The sequence below is a fragment of the Ochotona princeps genome, chromosome 17 (genome assembly GCF_030435755.1).
Source record: "Ochotona princeps isolate mOchPri1 chromosome 17, mOchPri1.hap1, whole genome shotgun sequence".
Taxonomy (NCBI): domain Eukaryota; kingdom Metazoa; phylum Chordata; class Mammalia; order Lagomorpha; family Ochotonidae; genus Ochotona; species Ochotona princeps.
Genome location: NC_080848.1, coordinates 46,797,193 through 46,824,163, shown reverse-complemented (window position 1 = coordinate 46,824,163; position 26,971 = coordinate 46,797,193). Strand labels below are relative to the sequence as shown.

General features: G+C 45.2%; 1 protein-coding gene and 1 pseudogene across 8 annotated transcripts in view; both read right to left on the bottom strand.

Moving 5' to 3' along the window:
* Nucleotides 1–26,971, bottom strand: part of SPECC1 (sperm antigen with calponin homology and coiled-coil domains 1) — a 299,800-nt gene that overhangs the window by 83,833 nt on the left and 188,996 nt on the right. For 7 of the 8 annotated variants that reach the window (XM_058676531.1, XM_058676529.1, XM_058676530.1 and 4 more), the window contains 3 exons: nucleotides 13,046–13,257; nucleotides 8,699–8,768; nucleotides 8,179–8,357 (listed from right to left, as the gene is read on the bottom strand). In XM_058676531.1, coding sequence (XP_058532514.1) covers nucleotides 8,179–8,357; nucleotides 8,699–8,768; nucleotides 13,046–13,257 — 461 coding nt within the window. Of the gene's footprint in view, nucleotides 1–2,551; nucleotides 3,971–8,178; nucleotides 8,358–8,698; nucleotides 8,769–13,045; nucleotides 13,258–26,971 lie in introns of those variants that run through there. The other variant, XM_058676536.1, reaches the window with a different exon arrangement.
* LOC118759703 (U6 spliceosomal RNA) lies at nucleotides 21,123–21,194 on the bottom strand (annotated as a pseudogene).

The following is a 26,971-nucleotide window of genomic DNA, read 5'->3' as shown; positions in this document are numbered from 1 at the left end:
GCTGACAGAGGCCTGAGCACCTGAGCCATCACGGCTATTTCGCAGGATGCAGCAGCAAGAAGCCAGAGAGGAAGCACTTCAGAAACCACGGCTTGAGGTGCTGTACCACAGTGCCCACCCCCTACGATGATTGTTACATAATGATAATGCACTACATATTTCCCCTAAAGAAAAATAAAACCTAGAAAAGGGGAAACTGCATTTTTCACCATGATGAACTGTTAAATGCCTGAGACGGACATGTCCATTTTCACTGGACAGCCTGAATGGATTATCTGACGTATACGCCTACAGAACGCATCACATGGTGCTCCTTCGAGAGGCGTAACTTTTTAAAACTGTATTTATTCATTTATTTTGTTTATTTGAAAGACAGACACATTCCATCTGCTAGTTTACTCCCCTCCCTCCCCCCGTGCTGGCCAAACCCTGTATCTGGGAACTCAATCCAGATATCTCATGCAGGTAGCAGGTGTCCCTCTACTTAACTCGTTCTCACCACCTCCCAGAGTACACATGGGCAGAAGGCTGGAACGCAGAATGGGGCCAGGACTTGAACCCAGGTACTCTGATATGGAATGAGGCCGACCCACACGGCATCTTAACCACTGCATCAGACATCCGCCTTGATGTGTACAGCTTCTGTGTGGCAGTTTAAGAATGAAAAAAATCATCTTAAAAGATGCTCAGAGAAATACAAATTAACTGGTGGGAGGGTTTGGGGAGGGGTGGGGAGAATCCCAGTACCTATGAAACTGTGTCACATAATACAATGTAATTAATGAATTAAAAAAAAAAAAAGAAATACAAATTAACATGTTGTTAAGGTAATACACTTAAAGTGTACACTCTCATGAAGGATAAACTATCTCCACTCTTAGACAAGCAACCTGGCAGTATTGACTAGAATTTTAAATGTACGTTTTCTATAATACAGAAATCCTTTATTTTAGGAACTCATCCTAAAAAATAAAAGCACAGTTACACAAAGTAATGTGACTAAAGGTGTATATTACAGCACTATCAACAGAGGAGGAAAAATACTAGCAAATGTCACCTTAAAGCTCATCAGTAAGACAACAGTAGACTACACGCGGGCAGGTTCATTCTGTGGAACACACGTAGCTACGGGGACAAGCTCTTGGCCTCGCCGTTAAGATGCCAGTCGGGATGTCTCCTCCCATTGGGGGTACCCAGATGTGATACTGCTTTCGGATCCTGTTCCAGCTTCCTGCCAATGCAGGCCCATGGGAGGCAGCAGTGATGGCCCAAGGGGTTGAGACCCTGCCGTTCACAGGGCAGACAGGAACTAAGTTCCCCTCTTTCAGCTTTGGCCCTAGGCAGTGGCCACTGCAGGTGTCGGTAAATGAACCATGGGACAGCTCATGCTCTCCCTCTCTCTCTCAAAAAAAATAAATATTTTTAAAATCCCACATATTGATATAGGAAGATGCTCATGTTATCAAGTGCAGAGTATTACATACTCCATAATCCCATTTTCATAAAAAATATCACCATAGATTTATATTAGTAAAGGGAAGAGTAAAACACAAACATTAACACTGTCTTATTAGCTGGTCCTAGGAGAGGATGATTAACACTTTTCTTCATATATATCTACTTTAATACATCTCAACATGATTTTGTATGTAAGAAAAAGATCCAACACATAAAATATCAATTTTTTTAAATTTCAGCCAGACACATCTAGACCTCAAATTCTCTGTAGCACATTGTCCGATACCCTAATTTGGCTACAGTGAATTTCTAAAGCACAACAAGTACTTTTCTACAGGTCCTCTTTATTCTAATACTGAAATTATTCATATATATATGTATTTCATAGTTCATAAAACCCACAATTGTATTTAAAGTCCAGCCTGTACCAGGGCATGGGTGTTTGGCACAGGAGTCAGGATACCCTTTGGGATGCCCGCATTCCGTGCTGGAGTGCTGGCTCCTAGTTCCAGCTTCCTGTTGATGCGGACCATGGGAGGAAGCAGAAATGGAACTTCCAGCTCCCAGTGCTGGCTTGGCACAATCTTTGGGGTATTCTGGGTAATTCAGGAGTGAGTCAGCAGACAATCTCCTTGTCTTTTTTTCTCTCTCTCTGCATTTTGGCTTTCAAAGAAAAATCATGCGGGGTGAGTGACATTAAAAAATTTTTTTTCAGTTATTACACCGATGCCAAAAAAAAAAAAATTTAGAACCAAATGACACAAAGATCCTGCAGAAATGTAGCTGTGATGAAAAACTCCTGAGATGCCTACATTTTTCACCACACTGTCTGATTTCAGCCCTCACTCCTTCACTTCCTGATAATGTGTACCCCGGGAGGCAACAGATGATGGTTCAAGTATTTGGTTCCTGCCACTCCTCTGGAGGACCAGGGCTGAGTTCTGAGCTCAGAACTTGGCCCAGCCCTGGCTCCTGTGGGAATTTAGGGGGTGAACTAGCAACTGGAAGATCTGTCTCCATCTGTCTGTTTCTCTTTGTGCATTTCAAATAAAATGAAAAATGTAAGTTTTTTTTTAAATCAAGCAATAGACTCTTCTAAATAACAGCATATTTATTTAGTACTTCATAAACATTTATAAAAAATATCCAACAGTACCTGGAGTAAAGACAGATTAAAATATGAGGTGCAAAGACAGCTATGCCTTTTCAAGTTGAGGTTGCATTTTTCTTACTTTTTATTTTTGAAAATTCCTGACAAGCAGATTTTAAATCATTTTGACTTCTCGGAATATTATTTTCAACTCTACTAACAACTGTACAAGTGTCTACATTATTTTTACGGAGAAAACAGCTAGGATAGTTTTTTTCCCCTCCTCGTGTCAGGTTAAAATTTTTCTGGTGACTGGGACTCTCCAGTTTGACAGTCTAAAACATCTTCCTGAGTTGGCAGAGCATTCCTCTTCCTGATTATCCTTTTATTGGATAATAACTTTTGTTCTGCTCTCTCCTTTGGATTGTGCAGCTAACAACTCAATGCTGTGAGCTAGCTCCTCAGACAAGCAGTGCAGGTTTTTGCCCAGTGGAGGCTGCTGAATTGGGAAAAGATTTTCATAAGCATATGGATATCCAAAAGTTGAATGTCCCAAAGGTTCAAGTTTGAGTTTTGTACATGTCTGCAATGACAGTCTTTACAGCTTCCAGGGCAGGTTTTTTCATGAGGCTTTTGTTGTAGCTGCTGTTCATGAGTTCTCAGTGACTACAATTAGCGCTGTCACCATACATGCATAGCTGATGTAAAGTTCATCCTTTATCACCAACCAAACATCTATCTGGGTTTAGCCCAACAAATATTTTGGAAGTTAAACCAGAGCTCAGTAGCCGCTTGTCTCAGATGAGGCAACGAAGTCAGACCCCAGTTTGAAAAAGCTCAAGTGAGACTTTTTAGCAGGAAGCAGAACCTTCTAACTTCTTCAAGAGTAAGGCAGCATGCAGACAGCTTCTTATTTTGCATTGAGTAGTGTGAATTCCAAGGTCATTAGACATCCTATCCAAAAGGAAGCATCAAAATAAATGCCAACAAGAAGAAACCCCAGCATGGGTTGCGTTCACCACACTTGGAATGTGCTAAGCTGCTAATCTCTCCCAACACTCTAGCTGCACCTAAGACATTTTCTTCACAACAGCCATACTGATTTTTCAGAGTAACTCCATTTTGTTTTCCAAATAAAAGACGGCTGAATCTTCTGAGGAAAAAAACAAAAAGAGGGAAGGATCATCTTTAATCATGCAGTGAGTTGGTTCCAAAATGTAGAAAAACGGTCAAGAGACTTGGTTGCAATCACTGTGTGGGCAACAGTGAATGGTCTAAGGAGATTAACTGGGCTCTTTGTAAAGAGGTAAGTTCTCCTGTACACACTCCCCCTCTCACACAGAAATGGCTGTAGTTTCCAATCATGGCAAGGGCTGGGCTTTCTTCCACCAAGTGCTCTGCTAGCTGACAGAGACCAAGGAGCTGTGAAGATAGAAATGGGAGGCAAGGCTGGTAAAGGAGTTACTTAAGGCAACAGGATTCGTAGTTTACAAACACAAGAATGTCCCACTGGGAAAGGTTAATTTGCAGAATTAGCCACCATGTTTTCATTCTTACTGCTCCGATTCTTTGGAAATCAAAAACTTTCAGGCAGCAAAAAAAAAAAAAAATGCCAAGGACTTCCAAATGTCTTGACACAACTTTCGCCAGAATTTCTTCAATGAAGAACTATGTTGGGGAAATGCAGAGTCCAGGATGAGTAACATCAGCTCTTGTGAAATGCACAGAAAAGCTCATGCTTCCCTCTAGTGTCTGACAGTCAAGGCCAAAAATGAAGTTTAAAAATACTTTCTCTTATTAATACAGCCTACAAATCCTCATGGCCTAAGGGAAGCTTAATTTTGAAATCAAATCTGCAAAGACGGGGCTGGAGAGCAGGAGTCAGATGTAGCTCTTCAGAACTCTATTTAATGTCACAAATGTAAATTTAAACTATGAAAATACACGTGGTATGTAAGTGAATGGAGCATGCTTGCTGGAGAAGTGGGACCTGAAAACTCCAGTTTCAACATAGAGGACCAAATAAAATGTCTAAAGCCCCCCCATGGTCATTCAGAACTGCTTCTGGGTCCTCCAAGAGAACTGCTCCCTGCTCAACCAATGCCAGGGATTTGGATCAGAGCATCTACAGCAAGAATGCCAGAAAAGATTTCTCCACGACCCAAGAATATGCACCTCCAACCTCCATCCTCCAACCTCCGCACTTGCCCTCTCGACAGCAGCCAAGGAACACTGAGCAGCCACGACCGTCAGAGCTCTCAGAACAACACAGAGGGCAACAGAGGCACACACGGGTGTTAGGGCACGATGCAGATGTGTACAAGTGGAATCAGAAGCCAGTTCCAGCAGCGTGTGCATGTGATGGGCCATGCTACTCACTGTAAGAGGTGACACGGAAAGAACTAGCGTGTGATACAAAGTGAACGCATTTGAATCTTAGGCCTTCTGTTCTGGAAATCACTATAGTACAAATGGCCAATGTATTTAATTATATGTTTAATTATATGTTTAATTATACGTTTACATATGTTTTTCACAGATCCTTATTGGTATTACACAAGGAAAGCATGGGGTGTGTCTCTAAAAATAATGTTATTTACCGTTTCAGAGCATGAGAAATAAATGCCCGGGTTTGTCCCTGCTACCATGTCGCGTGCTGCTCGTCACCCAGGCCTTTCACTCCACAGGGTGATCTGGCCCACCAAATCATGCTGCTGCACTTCCTTGTCCTGTCAGGTCTCAGGACTCAACTCCCAATGTTTCGACTTCAATATCTTTCTTTTAATTGTCCACGAGCAGAAGAGCCCAGCGTTAAGAAAGTTATTCTTTATCTTTTCGCACATTAATTTGCATACGTTTAGTGAAACAGATCACTTTCAGGTTCATTAAAAGCATATCAGCTTATTCAAAATTCTAAACGAGGAATAACACTCTTAGCCCCAGCTAAGATACAGAGATGCCACTGTGTGGAACAGATTCAAAAGATTGCACTGGGCAGATGGTACAGTTGGCACTTGGGCTTCTGACTCGCCCACTACAGGTCAAGCTGACCAAGTAATCTCAGAGAATGGCAGAGCTTATGGGATGCTGAAACACTACTTTGCTTTCATCTCCTCATTTGACAGAGGAGAAAGCTAGGCCTGAGACAGAGCCATGCCTGCAAACTGCCAGAGACGAATCTACAGTCTTAATTCTCCACCAGTTATTCCAACTCAAAATTATCCTTGAGAATGAGACTTACGATTATTAGCAAATTAAACAATATTCCCTTTGGTTTTAGTAACTGTGTTCTTCATAACAGATGCAAATTTGAATCCCTAGCCCACGCATATCGTTTGCCTAACTACCAGCCAAACTTTACAATTCCCTCCAATGTCCATTGTGTACAATGTAATTAGGAACCAGTTAGTCTCATGGTATGATCAAGGTACTTCTTGCAAGGTCTTAGTGAAATGCCATATTCTGAACTGTGTTGAGCTAGAAAATTCTGAAATGTGGGAGCTGGTGTTGTGGCACAGCAAGTAAGGCCACTGCCTTTGAAACTGGCAACCCCTATAAGCACCAGTTCAAGTCCCAGCTGCTCCATTTCTGATTCAAGTCCCTGCTAATGAACGTCTGAAAGCGAAGGGAGACGACCCAAGGACTAGGGCTCCAGTACCCACAGGGGAGAGCCAGGGGAAACTCTTGGATCCTGGTTTTGACCTGGTCCAGCAAATGTAAGACGTCTCTCTCTCCACCTCCCTGTAACTCTGCCATCCAAGTAATAAAGAATATATAAATCTGGAAAATCAATACAGAAAAAGTCTTTTTTTTAAAGTGAGTTTAAATTTGAAAATGTAGGCTATAACATATAGAGCTCTAAATGATCACAATACACAGATTCCCTATTATAATATGGTTCAAGTTGTATGATCTGGTCCATGTCCTACAATCTATGTAAGATTCATAGAATCTTATACCTAACTTGTTTAAGGGGTTTAAACGGTGGTGCTGCAAGCTAAGCCTCTTCCCGCAGCACTGGCATCCTCTACGGACATCAGTTTGAGTCCCAGCTGCTCCACTTCCAATCCAGTTCCCTCACTGTGGCCTGGGGAAGCAGCGGGTTTCTGCACCTGCGTGGGAGAGCCAGAAGCAGCTCCTGGCTCTGAGCTTTAGATCGGCTCAGCGCTGGCTGTCACAGCCATTTGGGGAGTGAACTAGCAAATGAAAGAGTTCTCTCTCTTTGTTTTTTCTTCTCTCTCTTTAACCTAGCCTTTCCAATAAAACTAAATGAATCTTAAGAAATAACTTGTTTAGCAATACCACAGCAACTCAGGACTTGTTTTCACCAGTTATCCATAAAATAATGTATATAAAGAAGCAGTACAAACTACAATTTGGTTCACCTTCCAAAGACATATAACAGAGACGCAAGACAAACAGCCAAATACACAAAAGCAGACATAAAGGCAAGTTATGTAGAATGACCTCACAATCACTTCAGTAAAGAACACTATGGCATCTCATTTTCCTGTTCTCTTTACATCTTAAAAGCCACGTTAAGTGGCCAGCAGATTGAGGTGTGACTGTGAAATGATACTTGATTTATCCAGAGTGAATTGTGGAATTAGGTACAAGTCTTATCTTAATCTTTTTCTCTAGGTAATTTTCTATAAAAATCATGAACAAAACATCAAAGAGTTAACTGGAACAGGTTTGATGGAAGAATCAAATAGTTCTCAGGAGAAATCTACAAATTCAGCGTCATGAAGTAAAAACATCAGCTCCGTAGACTCAGATGTAAGCCAGTGAACAGCCCTTCTGAACCTGGACAACATGTACAGACTAACATTCAGAACCCACCCAGTAAATCTGACGTTAAACATTTGAAAATTCAAAATAAATTCCTAATACTCAAGAATCTCTAAGTTAAGGACACTGATTCCTGACGGAGGAAAGCCAACACTGTGTTAAAGCCAAAATACTGTTCATAACCTTGTTTGAGAACCACTTAGGTCTTAAATTATAATTAACTTTGAGCTCATTTCAGAAACACATACATCTCTATTCAGCAGTGAACCTGTATGCTGCTCCCTTCAGAAGAAGCTGGAATACCTTTACTCTGTAATTAACAGGAATGTGTCAAGGCCTTTCTGAAACAGCCCATGGGCATTGCCAGTAAGGAAGCACGTCCCTGGGTCAGCAGGAATGAGTCCTTTATCTAGGGGCAATTCCCTTGGGAGTGATTCCAACCTTCCCCAGTCCACGATAGGTACCTACCTAAAGTACTATGTAAGCATTTACTGTGTGCACATCCCTGAAGAAATAAACACTGAGGGGCATCCTAGCCAACAGTACTGTTCTTTAAACCTAGGAAAACTCTTGGCTAGCATTTTTTCTAATATATAAGTAAGGAGGTTTTCCGACGTCTTGTGCTACAGAATGGCAGTGACTGAGCCCTAACTGGAATAGCTGCACAGTGATGGAGTGCGAGTGTTCCTACACAGGGAACCACAGAAGCTGGCACAGAGAGACATAAAAGCGTCCCATCTTTCCAGAACACAGCCCCATGCACAGAGGTTAAGTGAGAAGCCAAGCGCTGTCTGGGTGCCCATCAGACTCGTGGAGGTCCGGCTCCACTCGTCACCAACCTGCCGTGGCCCTGCATGTCGCCCAGCTCCTTCTGCAGCCTGGCGTTCTTCTCCTCCTCTTCCAGAAGCCTCCTCTTCACAGTACGCAGCTCCTGCTGGGCCTCACACTTGATGTCATTGGCCACCACCACGGCGGTCTGCAGGTCCGCTTGGAACCGCCTCCATTCCTCAGTCTCCTCCTGAAAACACCAAGTCCACACCTGGGTTAGACATGTGCAACTGGGGTCCCCCGAGTGGATCGTGGAGGAGGAAGGGGCAGCCGTGCTCAGCAGGACCCTGCTCTCAGGAGAAGGGGCACAGGTGGGAATCCCACCTTTTTGTTCTCCATCTCAACACCACGTAGCTGCTTTAGTTTTACTCGATGCCAACAAGGCTCTGTGATTCGAGGGCCATGTTATGCAATGCAGATTAGACAATAAACGGGGTCTTTTTCCCAGGCTTCCAACCCTGAAGTAGGAGAATCTAGAGTGAGATGATGGTGGCGAGGGTTCTCTGTCCACAGATGTAATCCACATCTCACCTTAATCTGCTTTGTCAGCATCTTCAGCTGCCTTTCCAAGTCAGACTTCTGCTCCTCCAGCTTCATCACACTACCTGGAAATAATGGATGGAGACAGGAGTTGGAGGAGCTGGGAGACTTCCTGCGGGAAGGTAAGCTGGGTAGCAGAGGGGCTACAAAAGGCTTGTGCATCCATCCCTTCCATTTAAACTAGATTATTAGCACCTGGCAACATGGGAGCCAGTAGAGAGTTCCTCCACGACAGAGAACTGGATGATGTGGAAAACAAGTGATGCTTTTCCAGGCTGTATGATCATGTAGCACCACAGAAACGGCCTCAATAGCCACTCACACTCCCTCTGAAGTCAAAGGCTTCATACATCATGTGACTGGTTATCACTCCCATGCCTTCTTTCTTTGAATTTTATTTTTTTATGACATGGTTTCACAGGCTCTGGGATTCCCCCAACCCCTCCCCCCATGTTGGATTCCTCCACATCGTTACAGTAGTACAGTTTATAACCAGTCCTGATTCCTTCATTGTGGGCATGTACCATGCATAGAGTCCAGTGTGTTACTGACCAGATAAATTCAACAGTTTCATTGGGAGACCATCCCTGGTCTGAAAGTAGAGCTGGCAGAATATCATCCCCTCCAATGTAAAGCCACAGCACAACATCAACAACCCATGCCTTCTTTTTAAAAATTACCACCTACCGGCTCACTTTCCACATGCCTGCAATGGCCAGAGGGATGAAATGGAGTGACAGCAAAATGACTCAACTGGGTCTCTCACGTGGGTGGCAGGGAGTCAACTACTTGAGCTGTCACGGCTGCCTCCCCAGGATCGCATTACCAAGGAGCTGGCGCTGGGAGCTCAGCCCAGGTATTTCAATACAGAACATCTTAACCTACAACTTAACTGCTAGACTAGCTGTCTACCCCATGTGAAGTTACAAACAAATTTCTTAGGGTCGTGGTTCTTAATCAAAGTTAAACAGCAGGAAGGCTTGTACAGCTTTTCGAAAGCACAGGTGTGCAAGACCTCCAGCCTCGTAGGTCTGTATGAAGTTACTTCAGAACGGGTGTGGAGGGACGCTGTCATGAAGCAGACAGGTTAAGCTGCTGCTGGGGACTCCCATACAGGAGTGCTGGTTCCAGGTTCCGCTGCTCTGCTTACGATCCAGCTTACTGCTAGTGTGCCTGGGAGGCAGCAGACTGTGGGACAAGTACTTGGATCTCTGCCACTGACGTGGGAAGATGGGGGCTGGGTTCTGGACTCCAAGCTTCGGTCTGGTCTGGTCTGGACTGTGCAGGCATTTGGGGCGAGAATCAGCGGAGAGGAGATACCTCTTTCTCGATCTCTCTCCCTCTCTCTGCCACTCTTCCTTTCAAATAAATAAGTCGGTTTGTTTTTTTTAAGTGCATGGAAAAAAATGATACACATAAAATTCCATTTCCCACAAACTTTTTCAAGCATCCTTGTACAGCTGAACAGTTTCACAGGGAGCTTAACCATTTCTCCCTATGAAGAACATGTTCCTTTGTTTTGCCGGTCTTCAATTCTCGCCATTTTTCCTACCAGACACTTGATTTTACATCTGTTCAAGTCAGTCAGCTACTTAAAATTCCTTGATAATTCCTCAACTTTCATCTGGGTCGGCAGTTGTCTATTAAGGAAATGAATAGAATCACCAGGAAAGGTTTAAAACACACACACACACACACACACACACACACACACACACACAGAGGCAGGTTCTGCCCCAGCAGTTGCAATTCAGCATGCAGGGCTTGAAGGTTTCTATTTGTCAATGCTGTAGAGCAAGAAAACACTTGACTTTCTTTCATGTTTCTCTTTTCATTTCTCTCATGGATTTTATGGGAAGGAATAACTAGCCTAGAACTAGATCTGTGTGATCACCAAATCCCGACAATCAATCAATCAATCCAATAATACCTTGATACCCTTTAACAGAAGTTTCAAAGTTTCACAAAAAATGATCTGTGTTATTCTCAGTCTTGGCTATATGATGACGTAACCACAGGGGATGGGCCTGACACCTGCTCTGGACATTAACCACAGCCTGACTTTCCTGATATGTCTGTGTTCACTTTTAAGGGCTGAGGGACAACAGTACCTTAAATTCAACTACAATATATCATTTAAAAAAAAGCAGGATTTGTCGTCTTTGATTTCATTATTTTCAAGTGCAGAGCTGTATTTGGATATTTCCAAAAGAGATCTTTGAATGTTCAAAGAAAAAAAATGGAATAGAAAATATATATATATTTTGGTTCAAAAAAACCTGAAGTCTCTGAAGTTTTGTCATGAAACACCTTTCACATTTTTCATGAATTTTCTGAGGAACCTACAAATGCATAAATTTCATTTTTTTTTATTGAACCAAAATAAACAGATCTTTTCATTCACCTTCCAGGAAGTTTCTGAAGCACCCCTGTATTGTCAGTAGCACCTAGGTTTTTGGCTGTTATCCCCAAGAGTGACTACGACCACTGAGCAGGGTCTGGGGGACACTGATGCTCCACAGCGGGACTGCACATCATGTTTAGGAGTGAGGAGAAGGCACAGTCCACCAATTATACAGAAAACACACGGGACTTCTTCTCATTCATAGTAGTTAAAGTTGTCATGCCCGCTGAACTAGCAAATGCTGACCTACTGCTGCTAGGGGAAATGCAGGGCTAGGTTTCTTATGAGTCTGATGGCAACATTTGCAACAGAAATGCCATTTGCATTACATGAGTTCCTCTGCCAGGGCCTCATCACTGCTGGAAACCTGCTACCCTCTTGCCTTGGGACACTGAGCAAGTGTTTCCAAGTTCCTCCAGTCTCCCGATCCGCACACCCTGCCTGGCCTGCAAGATTGATTTTCTTCATGCCTAATCGGGGAGCCTGCCAGCCTTCTCCAGGCTTCAACATTTTCCTGACCCTGGGCAATGTGAACACAATTTCCTTTGTTTTCAGCCTCCTAGTGCTTTCTGAAAAGTTGGCTTTCATTTCTTGTGAGTCTACAGATGTACCTCCATCTCCATCGTGCAGATGTTACATAACCAAGGTTAAGGGCAGATGAGAGACTTTCCTCTTGCTTTCTCTAAATGTACTATGTTGTTATAACAGCTCGTGCTTGAGGGCTGCTTCTCTGAGGCACCTGTTTCCTCCCTGAGGCTCATTACAGCCCTCTTGGTGCTTGGGGGAAGAGTAGAGAGAACTTTAGTACTGTATGACGGCCATTTGAAATAGCAAAACCACCAAAAATAAGCATAAAAATACTAACAACGTGGTATTAAATAGTCCACAAAAAGGACATTGGCATATAGCATGAAAACTAAACAAGAAGACAGGGTAACTGCGTCTGGCTTTGGTCTGAGCCTCATGTTCTTGATGATTCGAGCTTTTCACCTCTCAGAGCATGCCCAGGAATAACCATGAAGACGCTGTGATCGCTTGGGACTTACAAATAAATTCTGGCAAGTGAACCCATCCACGTGAGAGCCATGAATGATCAACTGTGCATGCCTGGGATCCTCTCAGGAGACTGAATGAGCCATTCTTATATTGGCTAGTGTCATTCCGAGTTTTGAGCACTGATTCCTTTATTATGAAAGCAAAATGTGATTCTCTGGACAATTTGGGCAATATTTGACTAACCTCTTTTAAATTTTCCTTCCCCGTTCAAAGCAAACAATGACTTGAAAAATAAGTTCTATACTGATGCCTCTTCAGTGAGTAAATGGCCAACAGGAGTGAGTCACTTGACACCCTACCACTGACAAGACACACACACACCGGAAGTGTCTCCTCCACAAGGGCACACATTGTTTGTTCCACTCCAACCATCTCGCAACCGTCAGATCTAAAAGTCAGCACACAGTCAACGCTTGAGGATTGCAGCAAGCACTGTGGGCTGAAGGACCTCTCACCCTGGGAGCACCAAGTCCTTAGGAAACCGTCACAGTCACAGCCAAAAGGTGCTAATACGTTGTCTCAAAGCGGGTTGGGGTGCCTTGAGAGCGAGCGAGTGAGAGAGCAGCACAGCGCACACCCCGCACACCTGACACGTCTAAAATGCATCAGGTCTTCTTCACAGGGACTCTATCCCATTGCCTTGTAGTCAACAATGTTTTCTTCCGTCATTTGTTATTTTACTGGATTTTAAAAAATTATAGCTTCTTTTTAACTGTTATTCTCTCCAGCCTGGGAGATTACAGAACACTGAAGGACTCTTGCTAACCTGCAGCCAACAGTACACCTCCTTGGATCCTTCCACGATCACCATGGACACCCCGGTCTCTCTGGTAACCTACTGGCTCCCACTTGCTCACCCCATCTGGCCTTGCCTTCACTTACTTTCTAGTTCACTAATGAGTTGATTGTTCTGTAACTTGACGGCCCGGTGCTGCTCCACCTGGTCCTCCAGCTCAAATATGGTCTCTTTCATGTCCTTTATCTCGGCGTCGCTCTCTGATGCTTTCTCTTGCAGCTTCAGGCTGGTCCTGCTCAGCTGTTCGGCTTGACGGTCACATACTTCCTTCAGGTCGGAGTAATCCTTTTCCATCTGCAGCAAAAGGAATGAAGAGTCCCTGGTCAGTTGAACAGGAAAGTCCCTGCACATCAGCAGCGGGCTCATCAGCATGGTGAGAAAGGATGCTCTCGGCACGTGCTGCGTCGAGCACTCCTGGCCTCACCAACGGCTGAGGCTATGACTATTGAGGGAAGCATGGTGCATGTGTGCAAATGATGGGGTTTCGTGCCCCTCCTACAAGTAGAAAGGAACCTGCACACATTTAAAAGACCTTTCTGCCCTGCAGCCGGGTAGATGGCACTTCCTTGGCACTGGGAGAGCTCCTGGTCAAGGCTGGCCTCGCCTCCCATCTGTTATGGAGCGGTGCCCTCTGCTGGCGAGTCAGGATATGACACCTCTGAAACCTGACCCATTCACAAGCTCCCAGCCTCAGCAACTCTGGGGGAAGGTGACTGTGCCCAGACCAGCAATGTGCACAGACCAGAAACACGAAAAGGACATCGCAAAGTTCTTCCCTTCAACTTTAACTATTGCACATTTTAAATCAACAGAAAGGCACCAAAAATCATCATCATCCAGGCAAACAGCTTTGATCATTAAGCTGTACCACATCTGTTGAAGTGAAAGCTTCAACCTTCCCTCCCATCTTCAGAGTTTATCCTGAACTTCATGTGGTTAGCTTGTTTTTTCACGTGTGCCCTGAGTGTATGTGCTCATGGTAAGAGACAGTATTGTGCTGGGCGTTTTGACCCCGTGGTTTTCCACACCCTGCGTCTGCTGTGCACTGCCTTACACCGCATAGTCTAACATGTGACATGCTTTTGCCCTGGACTCTATTTTGTCATGTCCTGTGACTTGTTATTAGCTGTATTTCTGAGATGTGTCTATATTAATAGCCTATTACTTTAACCATTACATCATAACAGTCTACCATCTGAATATACTAATTATTTTATTATTATAGACAGCGTTGCAATAAACATCACTGCCTCTTTTCTATAATCCTTCAATAAATGTTACCAAAATTGTTACATATCTGACAGGTAATCTAAGCTTGATATTCAACAAGTTTCTTCCTAGATTTTTGGGGATGGGGTGGGGGGTAGGAAATCTTCACAAGTTCAATGTCATGTACAGAACTTTCTGACTATAAACACAAGAAGGGATCTTGTCTGTTTCATTCAGCACCATGTTCTAGCACTTGTGTCAGATCTATCTGATGAGTGAATGGATGAAAGTTATAGAGCTGTGTTTTTCTACTAGGAGGAAGTTGTAATAAAAAGGAAAGAAGGAGGGGGTGGGGAAAGGAGATTAACAACCCGGAAACCAGAGTACATTGCCTGTTAGGAAAAGCAATGCTATCTGAAACTTGTCTTTCTGGATAAAAGTATGTGGCTTTAGAATGCAATATAAAATGTAACATGACAGGTTGTGGCCCAACAAGTTTGAAAGGTGTTTCAGCACATTAAAAAGGCCCAGGATGCAAAACTCTGGAGTCAGGCTGCCAGAGTCTAAATCCAAATGGTATCCTACCAGTCCTGTATTGCTTTAGTTCTGCCCCGGTTTCCACATCTAAACAGTAGGAACAGTCCAATGACTCAACACGTTGAAGAGTCTATCACGGTGCCTGACACACACTGAGCAGTCAATAACAACCATTCTTGGGACCAGCATCGTGGCACAGCGTGTTAAGTCACTATCTGTGGTGCCAGCATTCTATATGGGCACGGGTTGAAGTTCTGGCTGCTCCACTTCTGATCCAGCTTCGTGCTCACTTGCCTTGGAAGACAGCAGAGGAAGATCCAGATGCTTAGAATCCTGCCACCCATGTGGCAGATAAAGAATCACCTGAGGTTGCAGCACCCCAAGGAAGGTCCCAAAGAGGCTCCAACCTCCCTTTACTTCCTGGGTGCTGCCTTGTCGGGGGTCAGATGGTGACCTGGTGCACCACTGTGACGGGCGTGGACGCGGACTGCTGTGGTGGGAAAGCTACAAATGAGTGCGCTTTGAAAATACATCAACTGCTTCCATCTTGGTTTTGGGATAATGAATTATCTCAAGCTAGACACTATATGCCAGAAAGTTCTTTCATGAAAACAAGAAAACAGATAAACAAAAACCCTTAAATAGACTCACCATTTCTCATGGTCCTGCTAGATGACACGTATTTATTTTTACATCCATTTTATGTATAATGAGAGATAGAGAGACAGAGAGACAGAGACAGAGACAGAGAGAGAGAGAGAGAGAGAGAGAGAGAGCGAGCATCACCTGTAAAGATTAAGTCAGCATATCGAGTAACTGAGACCCAAATCTCACACTTCCATGACTGTCAGTTCCAGGATGGCTTTTTTCATTCGTAAACTCTTGTGGGTTTAGTTTTCGCTCAGGAATTATACAGCCAGACCCCAAGGAAAATGATCTTCAATGTTTTCCTTGAAAGAGAAACCAGGCCCTTGACACTGGCATCTGACACGGCAGCACCAGCTGAGACCTGGCTGCTCACTTCTGACCCAGCTCACTGTTGATACCCCTGGAAAGGCAGGAGACGGTGGCTCAAGTATTGGAGTCCCAGCTACCTGTGTGGCAGACCTCGATGGGGTTCCAGGATCCTGGCTCTGGCCTGGCTACTCTGGCCATGTGGAAAATGAACCATAAGATGGAAGATGTCTTGCTCTATCTATAATTCTGCCTTTCAAGTAAATAAAATACATCTTTAAAAAGAAGAAATTGGCCCGGAGCGGTAGCCTAGCAGCAATTGTCATCACCTTGCATGCACCGGGATCCCATATGGGCCCTGCGTCCCATCCAGCTCCCTCCCTGTGGCCTGGGAAAGCAGTCGAGGACGGCCCAAAGCCTTGGGATCCTGCACCCGCATGGGAGCCCTGGAAGAAGCTCCTGGCTCCTGGCTTTGGATCAGCTCAACTCCAGCCATTGCGGTCACTTGGGGAGTGAATCATCAGACAGAAGATCTTCCTCTCTGTCTCTCTCTGTATATCTGACTTTCCAACATAAATAAATAAATACGTATTTTTAAGAGAAGATGAAATCAGTTTCATGCATTCCGAGCAGTTCTTGCATTCAAGCAGCATCACAGATTCAAACAAATTTCCCAGGAACACTGATACTTCCTGGAGGGGGCAGCGCAAGCCTTCCTAGATGCTTTGAAGCTGCTGAGGGTGGATGGCAGCCGAGGCCACTGGGGAGTCCCCTGCCCCTGTGGCCCCCAGGACGTGGGGCACCTACAGAGAAAGGCCAGCATCTTACCTAGTGTCACTCACTACCTTTCCCTTGCTGTCAGACCCTGGATTTAGGATAAAGATACCACCAGGGTCGGGTTCCCTGGGACACACTTCAACATGCCAGAAGTTACTGAGGAGTGTGCTCTGGGACAGGGGAGGAAGCAGGACCTGGCAGAAGCAGCAGTGTAGCTGCAAAGCTGTCACACGGAGACCTTGGGAACATTGACAGGGAGCACTACCTCAGACGGCTAGGGGCCTGGGCCCTCCCCCCCCTCCCATGGATCAGCCATGGCTGTGGCTACCTGGGTAGAACCGCTCAGCAGAGGCCAAGTCCAGGAAGGGAGCTTCAGTGTGGCCCAGTCAGGAGCTGCACTTCCCAGGGGGCAGCCTGGGCACACCCCGCCTGCTGCACATATCGGACAGCATAATTTTATTCATAATTCACATTTTTCCAGGAACTTTTTAAGATCCATCATGTGCACAATTTCAAAAATACTTCTGACTGGAACTTTTAAAAACCAGTTTGTCCATGAACTTTTTTTTTAAAGATTTACTTTTTAGAAAGTCAGATTTAGAAAGAGAGGCAGAGTTACAGAGAGAGAGAGAGAGATCTTTTATCCACTGGTTCACTCCCCAAGCGGCCACAAAGGCCAGAATCTAGCCAATCAGAAGCCAGGAGCCTGAAGCTTCTTCTGGGTCTCCTGTGGGTGCAGGGTCCCAAGGCTTTGGGCCGTCCTCCACTGCTTTCACAGGCCACAAGCAGGGAGCTGGGTGGGAAGTGGAGCAGCTGGGACACAAACCGGCATCAATACGGGATCCCAGAGGATGCAAGGCAAGGATTTAGCCACTAGGCCATTGTGCTGGGCCCTCCGTTAATTTTTTTGAGATTCCATTGTATGCAGTTTTCTTTAGTTGAGTATGAGGAACAAAACGTAAAGGAAATCAATGTTGAAATATACTATGTAAAAGTTAGCAATATGAATAAAGAATGTAGCATAAAGAAAATAGAGGAATGGGTTTACAGTTAATATAGCAATCTTATTAAGACATGACAAACCAAACTAAATGGGTTACAGCCATGGAGTAGTAGGTTACGCCTCAGCCTGGGATGTCAGCATTCCACCTGGGCAATGCTTTGAGTTCTGGCTGCTCCACTTCTAAGCCAGCTCCCTGCCATGTGCCTGGGAAAGCAGTGAAAGTTAGCCCAAGTGCTTGGCCCTCCGAACCCACATGGCAGACTCAGGAATCTTCCAGCTCCCAACTTGAGACTGGCCCAGTCCTAGCACTATGGCAATTAGGGGAGTGATCAACAGATAGAAGATTTCTCTCAGTTTCTCCCTGTCCCATAGCTCTGTCTTTCAAATAAATAAATCTTTTGGGTCCAACAACATGGTGTAGTGGGTAAACTGGCTGCCTGCAGCCAGCATCCTGTATGGGCACTGGCTTGAGAACTGGCTCTTGTACTTCCCATCCAGCTCCCTCCTGCACTGGGAAAGCAGCAGAGGATGGCCCAAGTCTTTGGGAGCCTCACCCATATACATAGGAGATCCGGAATAAGCTCCTAGCTTCACACCAGCCCAACTCCAGCCATTGTGGCCCCTGGGGAATGAACCAGCAAGTGGAAGGCCTCTCACTCCTGTATCTCCCTCAATTTCTCTGTGAGTCTACCTTTCAAACAGCAAATCTTTAAAATAAAATAAATCTTAAGAACATCTAATATCTAAACATCTTTCCAGCCCTTGTCTTCTCTCCTGTATCTCCTCCTCCCCAACCCAACCCTTCATTCTTTATCATCTACTGCCAAAGCAACCTTTTTGCAAGTAAGATTCTGAAACCCTCCTGTTTAAAAATTCTTCAGATCAAAAGCAGAAAACTCCAAATCCCAGAAAATCAATTAGATTAATAAAAACTTTAAACGTTTGTGTCTTAAATAACATTATCTGGACAGCGAAAACACAACCCACAGAAAGGAAAGAATATATTTGCAAAGCATATATCTGGGAATAGATTTATTTCCAGAATATCCTAAAGCTTACAAAACTCAGCAATGAAGCAAGGAACAAAATCTTAAAATGTGCAATGGATATAAATAGATTTCTCTCTAAAAAAGAGACACAAATGGCACATAAGCACATGAAAACACTCAGCATCATTAGTCATTTGCTGCGATGACTAACAGCACCACCGGGAAAATGCAAACTGCCAGGACCGCACTTCACTAGGGATGCCTCAATAGAGTGACAGTAAGGGCTGTGACAAGGAGCTGGAGACGCTGGAAGCCTCCTACACTGCCAGTGGGCTGAAAAAGGCACAGCCACTTTGAAAAAGTTTGATAGTTCTATAGTTCTTCAAAAAGTTAGAGTCACCACATGACCCAGCAATTCTCCTAACCACACACGCAAAGGAAAACACAGGCTGAATATTCCCACGGCAACCTGGACATGTAACCATGCACAACCCACTATTTGGTATAAAAAGAAAAGAAGCACTGGAATCCGCTACGACAAGGATGAGCCTTGAAAACCAGATGGCTGGGGCACAAAGGGCCACATGGCACAAGATTCCGTGCACATGAACACCGAGAAGCGGAAAATCCACAGAGTCTCACAGTAATTGCCCAGGGAGGCCCGTGGACTCCGCTGAGGCGATGCTTAGGAATGCCTGCTGATGTACATAAGGTTTCTTTTCTTGTCATAAAGTCAGATATATATATATAGAGAGAGGAGAGACAGAGAGAAATATCCTCCATCCAATGATTCACTTCCCAAGTCAGCGCAATGGCCAGTGCTGCGCCGATCCAAAGCCAGGACCTCTTCTGGGTTTCCTACATGGGTGCAGGGTCCCAAGGCTTTGGGCCATCCTCGACTGCTTTCCCAGGCCACAAGCCAGGAGCTGGATGGGAAGTGGAGCTGCCGGGACTAGAACCTGCACCCATAAGGGATCCCGGCACACTTAAGGCGAGGACTTTAGCCATTAGGACACGGCGTCGAGCACGCACAAAAAATTTGTTCATGATGTGTAAAGATGTTTCTAAAACCATGGTGATGATGGCCACACAACCTAACAAATCTCCGAAAAACCACTGACTTGTACCTTTTATGTGAATTCTATCTCAGTAAAGCCGCTCTTTAAAACAAAATTCTTGAGGCTGGTGTTGAAGCTCAGTGGGTTGAGTCACCACTGGAAAACAGCAGCATTCAATATTAAAGTGACAGTTCGAGTCCCAACTGCTCTGCTTCTGGTCTAGCTCCCTGCTAATCTGCCTGGGAATGCAGGGAAAGATGGACAGAAGACCTGGACCCCATCACTCCCTATCACTCAGGTGGGAGACCTGAACAGAGTTCTGGGTTCTTACATTCAGTCTGGTCCAGCCCTAGTCGCTGCAGCCACTTAGGGAGTGAGCCAGTATATGGAAGACAGTTCTTTCTTGGTCATTTCCACATTCACCTGGCTAACTACTTCCTACTTTCCTCTAAGATTCAGGTTGTAAAGCTTCCAAAACCACATTTCTTGATGATTCGGGCTTCTACTGTGAATGTCCCCATTTCACTATATTCACTTAAAGTTCTTCCAATTCAACAGGCTTTCAATATCACTTTCTTCAAACCAAAAGCTTTTGGCCTTTAGACTACAGCAAACTCACATGTTTTTCTCTCTCCTCTTTTGCTTTCAGATAATTTGGAAGCAGTGCTAAAATATTTTAAAAGTATTTTTAAACAGATTTTTTTTAAAGATTTATTTTATTTTTATTACAAAGTCAGATGCACTGAGAGGAGGAGAGATAGAGAGGAAGTGGAGCTGCCGGGATTAGAACCAGCGGCCATATGGGATCAAGGCGAGGACCCCAGCCACTAGGCCATGCTGCCGAGCCCTAAACAGATTTTTAAAATTTTATTTCTATTGGAAAGGCAGATTTACAGAGAGAAGGAAAGACAAAGAGAAAAAGATCTTCTATCCACTCGTTCACTCCCTAGATGACTGCAAAGGCCAGAGCTGAGCTGAGTTGCTCTGAAGCCAGGAACCAGGAGCTTGTTCTCAGCCTCCCATACGGATGCAGGTTCCCGAGGCTTTGGGACATCCTCCACCGGTTTCCAAGGCTACAAGCAGAGAGTTGAATGGAAAATGGAGCAGCCAAGACACCCATGTGGGCACCCATGTGGGATGTCAGTCTTTGAAGGTGGAGGATTAGCCAATTGAGCCATCACACCAGCCCCCAAGATTCTTTACAAATTTTAAGGTAAAACCTAATGTTGAAGTCTGACTTTACCAACTGATTGAGTAGGCCAACAACTTAATTCTTCTCTGCCTCAATGGAAAAAATTAGATGACAGTACCTATAGCACAGGGTTATGACGATTAAATGAGACTGCATGACCAAAGGTTGAACACTACATCATATATACAAGGCACTAAAATATGAGATGCTATTAAATCTTGATGATAAATTTTTTAATATTTTAACAAAATTACAGCAGCTTCTTCCTTTATTTGTTTTCACGTCTCTCAAGTTCATTCATTTGACAAGTATCCACTGAATATCTAATGTATGGAAGAGACTGCAAAGCTAAAATTACATATAAGAGTAAACAAACTTGGGATGATAGCTCAAGTAGGAATTGATCTTGTTTTGACATCTAAATGGGGTACTACAAGACGCCTTGCTCAGGGGCCATGCTAATCTGCTCTGTATCATTCCAATTTTAGCATAGGTGCTGCTGAAGTAAGCACAACTATAAGACCCCTTCTGCCTCATCCTTGGACCTGCTGGGAAAAGATATCACTGATAAACACAGCCACGGTTTATTCTCATTGGCTTCAATTTTTAAAATTGCTTTTTGTATTGCTGTTCTGCCAAGGTAGAGGAGAATAGGCAAGTCCACTTCCATTTATACATTGTGGTATGAACAGAAAGCTCACAGACAAGCGTCCAGTCTGAATTTCACCTTTGAGAACTTCCCAGAAGAGTTCTGGAGTAGGGTAGGTATTGATTGTGGCCTAGAAGTTAGGCTGCTTCTTGCAATACCAGCATCCCGTATAGGAATGCCCTGCTGGTGTTGCTACCCAGCTTCCTGCTAATGTGCCTGGGAAGGCAAGGATGAAGATCTAACTACTTGGGGCCTCTGCCACCCATGTGGGAGACCAGGATAGAGTTCATAGCTCCTGCCTTCTGCTGGCTTAGACCTGGAGGTTGTGACCATTTGAAGAGTGAACCAACAGATGGGACGATCTGTTTCTATGTCTCTCCTTGTTGCGAACTTCAAAGAAATAATTTTAACTTTTTTAACTTTTTAAATTTTACTTTAACTTTGGAGGCAGTGGCTACAAGACTGGGTTGGGGAAGGACCACACACAGCAGCAGCCCGCGAAAAGTACATGGCTGAAAGCGAGATTGTGATGACCTAGAGCTCCTAGAATCCCGAGATACACTGAGAGCAAGGGAATGGTATTCGGGCCTCACTCCACTAATTACGACCCAGCACAAAGCAACGGCCAGCCAAGGAGACTCACACAAGGGGCTGACCAGTACTGATGCCTGAGGACAAGCAGTCACTCCTGCGGAAATCACAGTGAGACACGAGGTACAGCGGATCTGTGCCACCCCCACTTCCACAAACCATCCAACAGTTTCCACCAAACCCCGAGGTCAGCTTCCGCCACCCTCCTGGGGTTTCAAAAGCAGATCTGACAAGCCAGCAGCTGACTTCTCTGAGTCACACGGTCAAAGCTGCCCAGGCACACTGGTGTTGTGGTTTCATCTTCACCAGCTTCAGGTGAAGCCAAGGGCATGGCAGCCTACCAGGGGCCATGGGCCCCTCAGCGGAGGCTTGCTGGTGAAGAAGACCTCACCCAGGCTGCCACACACCATGCCTGCTCGACTTCACCTCCTCCTGCCTGCCACGGGAGAGCTGAGAAACAAGCTCTGTTGCCAGAAATTTCTACCTGCCTCTTCTAAGCATGAAGTCATGAACCTACCTCACCAGAGGGCTGATGTTTTGCTGCCAGCAAATGGGGTAAATTGCGTCTGAATTGAAGATGATCAAAATGCTCATGTGTCTGACTACATAAATAATCACCCCTCCAGATGGCAGCCAGTCCATTATTAAGGCAGGAGGAATGTTCCCTAAGGCTTCCTTCGACTCTACCCCCTCAGACCTGCCAGCACTTCTGAGCATGCACAGTGCTGGAAAGGGGGAAGAACTTTCACACCAGAGATCTCGGGTGAGCTGCACCAACAGAATTCATGGAGTCCAAGGGACTCTCACAGAGCTGAAGGCTTCTCTGAAGGTAACCCATAGCTGAAGCCAACAACTTAAGGACGACCAGGTGGAGAAGAGAGGGTGAGGCAGCCACTTTGGGCCAAGCAAGCTTCCTGAACAAACACCCAAAGGCAGGCACGGACCTGGCCAGGCTGGGCCCTGGCCAGTGGGCAGGCAGTGGGACTGAGGGAGGAGGTGCTCACAGGCGCCTGGCTACTGGGATCCAAGAATGGACGAAATGTTCAGTGTGTTGGGAAACCGCTGAAAGATCAAGAGATCAAGAGATCACTGTGACTCCTCGTGAGAAGTGAAGGTGCGGAGTTGTTGGGAGGCTCGACTGGCAGCTCATGATTTGCCACTTCCTTTTCCCACCCCTTTTTCCTCCTAGTAGAATTCCAACTGCGTGCAAGAATCAGGCTGTGAGAACACGACTTCATGCAGGGCGAGCCGAGGGTAGGTATGTGACACAGTTCTCACCATCGGCATGTGAAGGGAAGGCTTGCCAGGGAAGTTTCTGGGGAAACAGGTTTCCTCAAAGGACTGAAGTAGTTGACCACTTATGCCCTGCCTCCGGTCACCAACCTTGGCAGGAGGACCAAGATGCCGAGAGCTGCCACCGCCTTGAGGATTGGGAGGCCCTGATTGCTAACTCCTGATTGCTAACCCCTGACCCAAGATTACAGAGTGAGCTGCCTCCAGCCTACAGAGCCAGCAGTAGGGTTTTCTGTTTCATATGGTCCAGAGTGATGCCTGGGAACACTCCAGGATCACCTGACTATTTAAAGCGACTCTCAAGATCCTATTCTGAAGTCGCAGCTACAGGATTATATAAAATTACATTTTGTTCAAATTCTGGCTGTGCCATCTTTGGCCACTGGACTCAAGCGTTTGGCTGGTCACACTGGTCACATACTGATCATGTCACCTCTACCGGCTCTCCTCTGATAGCTCGCAGGCTAGGACTGTTTTAGAGTCTCCTTATTCCTCCTCTGAAACTAAGTTTCCAAGGAAATCCCTCATGAGCTTTCCGCTTGGGGTTGGAGGTGGAGGGTATCAGTGTTTTTTCTTTTAAAGCTTCCAGGCTTGGACCTGGCGCAATGGCTCAATGGCTAAATCCTTGCCTTGCATGCGAGAGGATCCCTTGTTTTGCCACCAGTTCATGTCCCGCTACTCCATTTCCTACTCCTTCCAGCTCCCTGCTTGTGGCCTGGGAAAGCAATAAAGGACGGCCCAAAGCTTTGGGATCCTGCACCCACGTGGGAGACCTGGAGGAGTTTCCTGGCTCCTGACTTTGGATCGGTTCAGCTCCAGCCATTGCAACCACTAGGGGAGTGAACCAGTGGATGGAAGTTCTTTCCCTCTGTCTCTCCTTTTCTCCAAGAAAAATAAATAACTCTTTCAAAAAGAAAAAAAGGGGTTGCAATTGGGAGAAGCAAAAAAAAAAAAAAAAAAAAAAAAATTTCCAGGTTTCAAGACGAATGAAGACAAGCACTTGAAATCAAGATTCAAAACAACTAAAAAAGTGAAGATAAAAAAAGAGTATTAAAGCTGAGTTGTGCCACAGATTGGTAAAACAATAATCCTGAATAAATCACGCTGATTGTCGGTCACAGCAGGCACATGTGCAGCTCAAAGGAAGCTGAGGCCTTGGGACTCTGGGGAAAGCAGGCCATTCCTGCACAGAAGCGGGTTATGTGACCACAGTAACCAGCAACGTGCATATAACGCATATGAGAGAAGCTGAAAGAAAAAAGGAAAATACTGGTAAACAGCTAAAGAGAAGAAGAAACATGTCTATAATTACATAATTACTGTAAAAAGCCTCATCAATGTTACGTTTATTGTAACAGGAAGAGCAGCCGGTGCTGTGGTGTACTGAGTCACGCTGGAGCCTGTAACACCAGCATCCCATATGAGTGCTCGTTCCGGTCTGGGCTGCTCCACTTTCTTTTTTTTTTTTTAAGATTTATTTATTTTTATTGGAAAGTCAGATATACAGAGAGGAGACACAGAGAGGAAGATCTTCCGTCCGATGATTCACTCCCCAGTGAGCCGCAACGGCCAGTGCTGTGCTGATCCAAAGCCAGGAGCCAGGAATCTCCTCCAGGTCTCCCACACAGGTGCAGGATCCCAAGGCCTTGGGCTGTCCTCCACTGCTTTCCCAGGCCACAAGCAGGGAGCTAGATGGGAAGTGGAGCTGCCGGGATTAGAACCGGCGTCCATATGGGATCCTGGCGTGTTCAAGGCGAGGTCTTTAGCCACTAGGCCATTGTGCTGGGCCCGCTGCTCCACTTTTGACCCAGTTCCCTGGGAAAGCCGTGGGTATGGCTCTAGTGGGTGATGCAGAAGCAGCAAACCCTGGCTACGGCCTAGCCCAGCTGTGGCCATTGTGGCCATTTGGGTAGTGAATCAGCAGATGGAAAATCTCTCTCGCACACGCTCTCATTAATTCTTTCAAATAAATAAATACATCCTTTAAAAAAAGGGAAGAGACCTATTTCCTGTTTGGTTTTTTTTTCATTCATTTATTTTTATTGGAAAGGCAGATACACAGAGAAGAGGAGAGACAGAGAGGAAGATCTTCTGTCCGATGGTTCAATCCCCAATCAGCTACAATGGCTGGAGCTGAGCCAATCCAAAGCCAGGAGCCAGGAGCTTCCTCCCGATCTCCTACACGGGCGCAGGGTCCCAAAGCTTTGCGCCATCCTCTACTGCTTTCCCAGGCTACAGGCAGGGAGCTGAATGAGAAGCAGGGCCAGAGGGATTAGAACCGGCACCCATTTGGGATCCTGGCATGTTCAAGGCGAGGACTTTAGCTGCTATGCTATCGTGCTGGGCCCTGTTTTTTTTTTTTTGTTTTTTTTTTAAAGCACACCATTAAGGCTTTTCCAATTCCCTTCTAACAGTATCTGAGCAATTTAAGTAATTTATCAGAAAAACTTAGCTACACATTCATTACATCTACAAGCTCCATTAGATTTGGTCAATCCAGATAGAGTATTAGATCATAGGCTGGTGTGGCATTGCTTTCCCCATTACAAATACTTTATTTTATAGAGTTTTTTTGCCCCTTACTAAAAAGGCAGAGTGACAAAGAAAGGCACCCTCCATCCTCTGGCCTGCTCCCCAAATGGCTACAATGGCCGGAACTGTCCCAGGCCACAGCCAGAAGCCAGAAACTCCATCTGGGTCTCCCATGCAGGTGGCAGGAGCCCAAGCACTTGGCCCATCATCTGCTGCCTTTCAAGTTTATTAGCAGCGAGTTAGGCAGAGCAGCCCAAACTTGAACAGGTGTTCAAGAGATGTAGGCATCCCAAAGCATCTTGAGATGATGTCCTATTTCATTCTTTCATAAAAACATTCACCTTCTGCCAAGAACTGGGATGAATTCAGCTTGGTGATCAATACAACAGTCACTTTTCATCTGCTATTGGTGGTTGTATTTGAAAGTTCTAGGCAAAAATATCAACTGAAGCAACCGAGACCTGAAGAATTGGGATTTATCCCCAGGTATGCCAAAATGACTTAACACTTGACTACCTTAGAAACCTATTGGTGTAGGGCCCGGCGGTGTGGCCTAGCAGCTAGGGTCCTCGCCTTGAACGCGCCGGGTTCCCATGTGGGTGCCGGTTCTGGTCCCGGCAGCTCCACTTCCCATCTAGCTCCCTGCTTGTGGCCTGGGAAGGCAGTCGAGGACGGCCCAAGGCTTTGGGACCCTGCACCCGCACGGGAGACCCGGAGGAGGTTCCTGGTTCCCGGCTTTGGATCGGCGCGCACCGGCCTGTTGCGGCTCACTTGGGGAGTGAAACATCGGATGGAGGATCTTCCTCTTTGTCTTTCCTCCTCTCTGTATATCCGGCTTTCCAATAATAGTAAAATCTTTAAAAAAAAAAAAAGAAACCTATTGGTGTAATTCATTTTCATTAACAAATTAACAAGGAAAAAAATGATGATTTCAGATCATGTCGGTGGATATAGGAAAAAGAGTAAATACCCACCTTTTATTTTACAATTAAAAAACAGAACAAGACACTTTAGCAAAAATACTTGTCTAATATAAGAAAGGGCACACACTTAGTAAGCATGGAATGTTAAGTATTTTCTTTGAAATTAGACAGAGACCAGGATTCGTCCAGCACCTTCAAGGGACTCATCCCGACCATGAAATCCACCACTGTGAAGTTTAGACAGTTCATGACAGTTTTGTGCCAAAAGCGCTCCTGTGGTTTCCACAGCATTATCATTAGA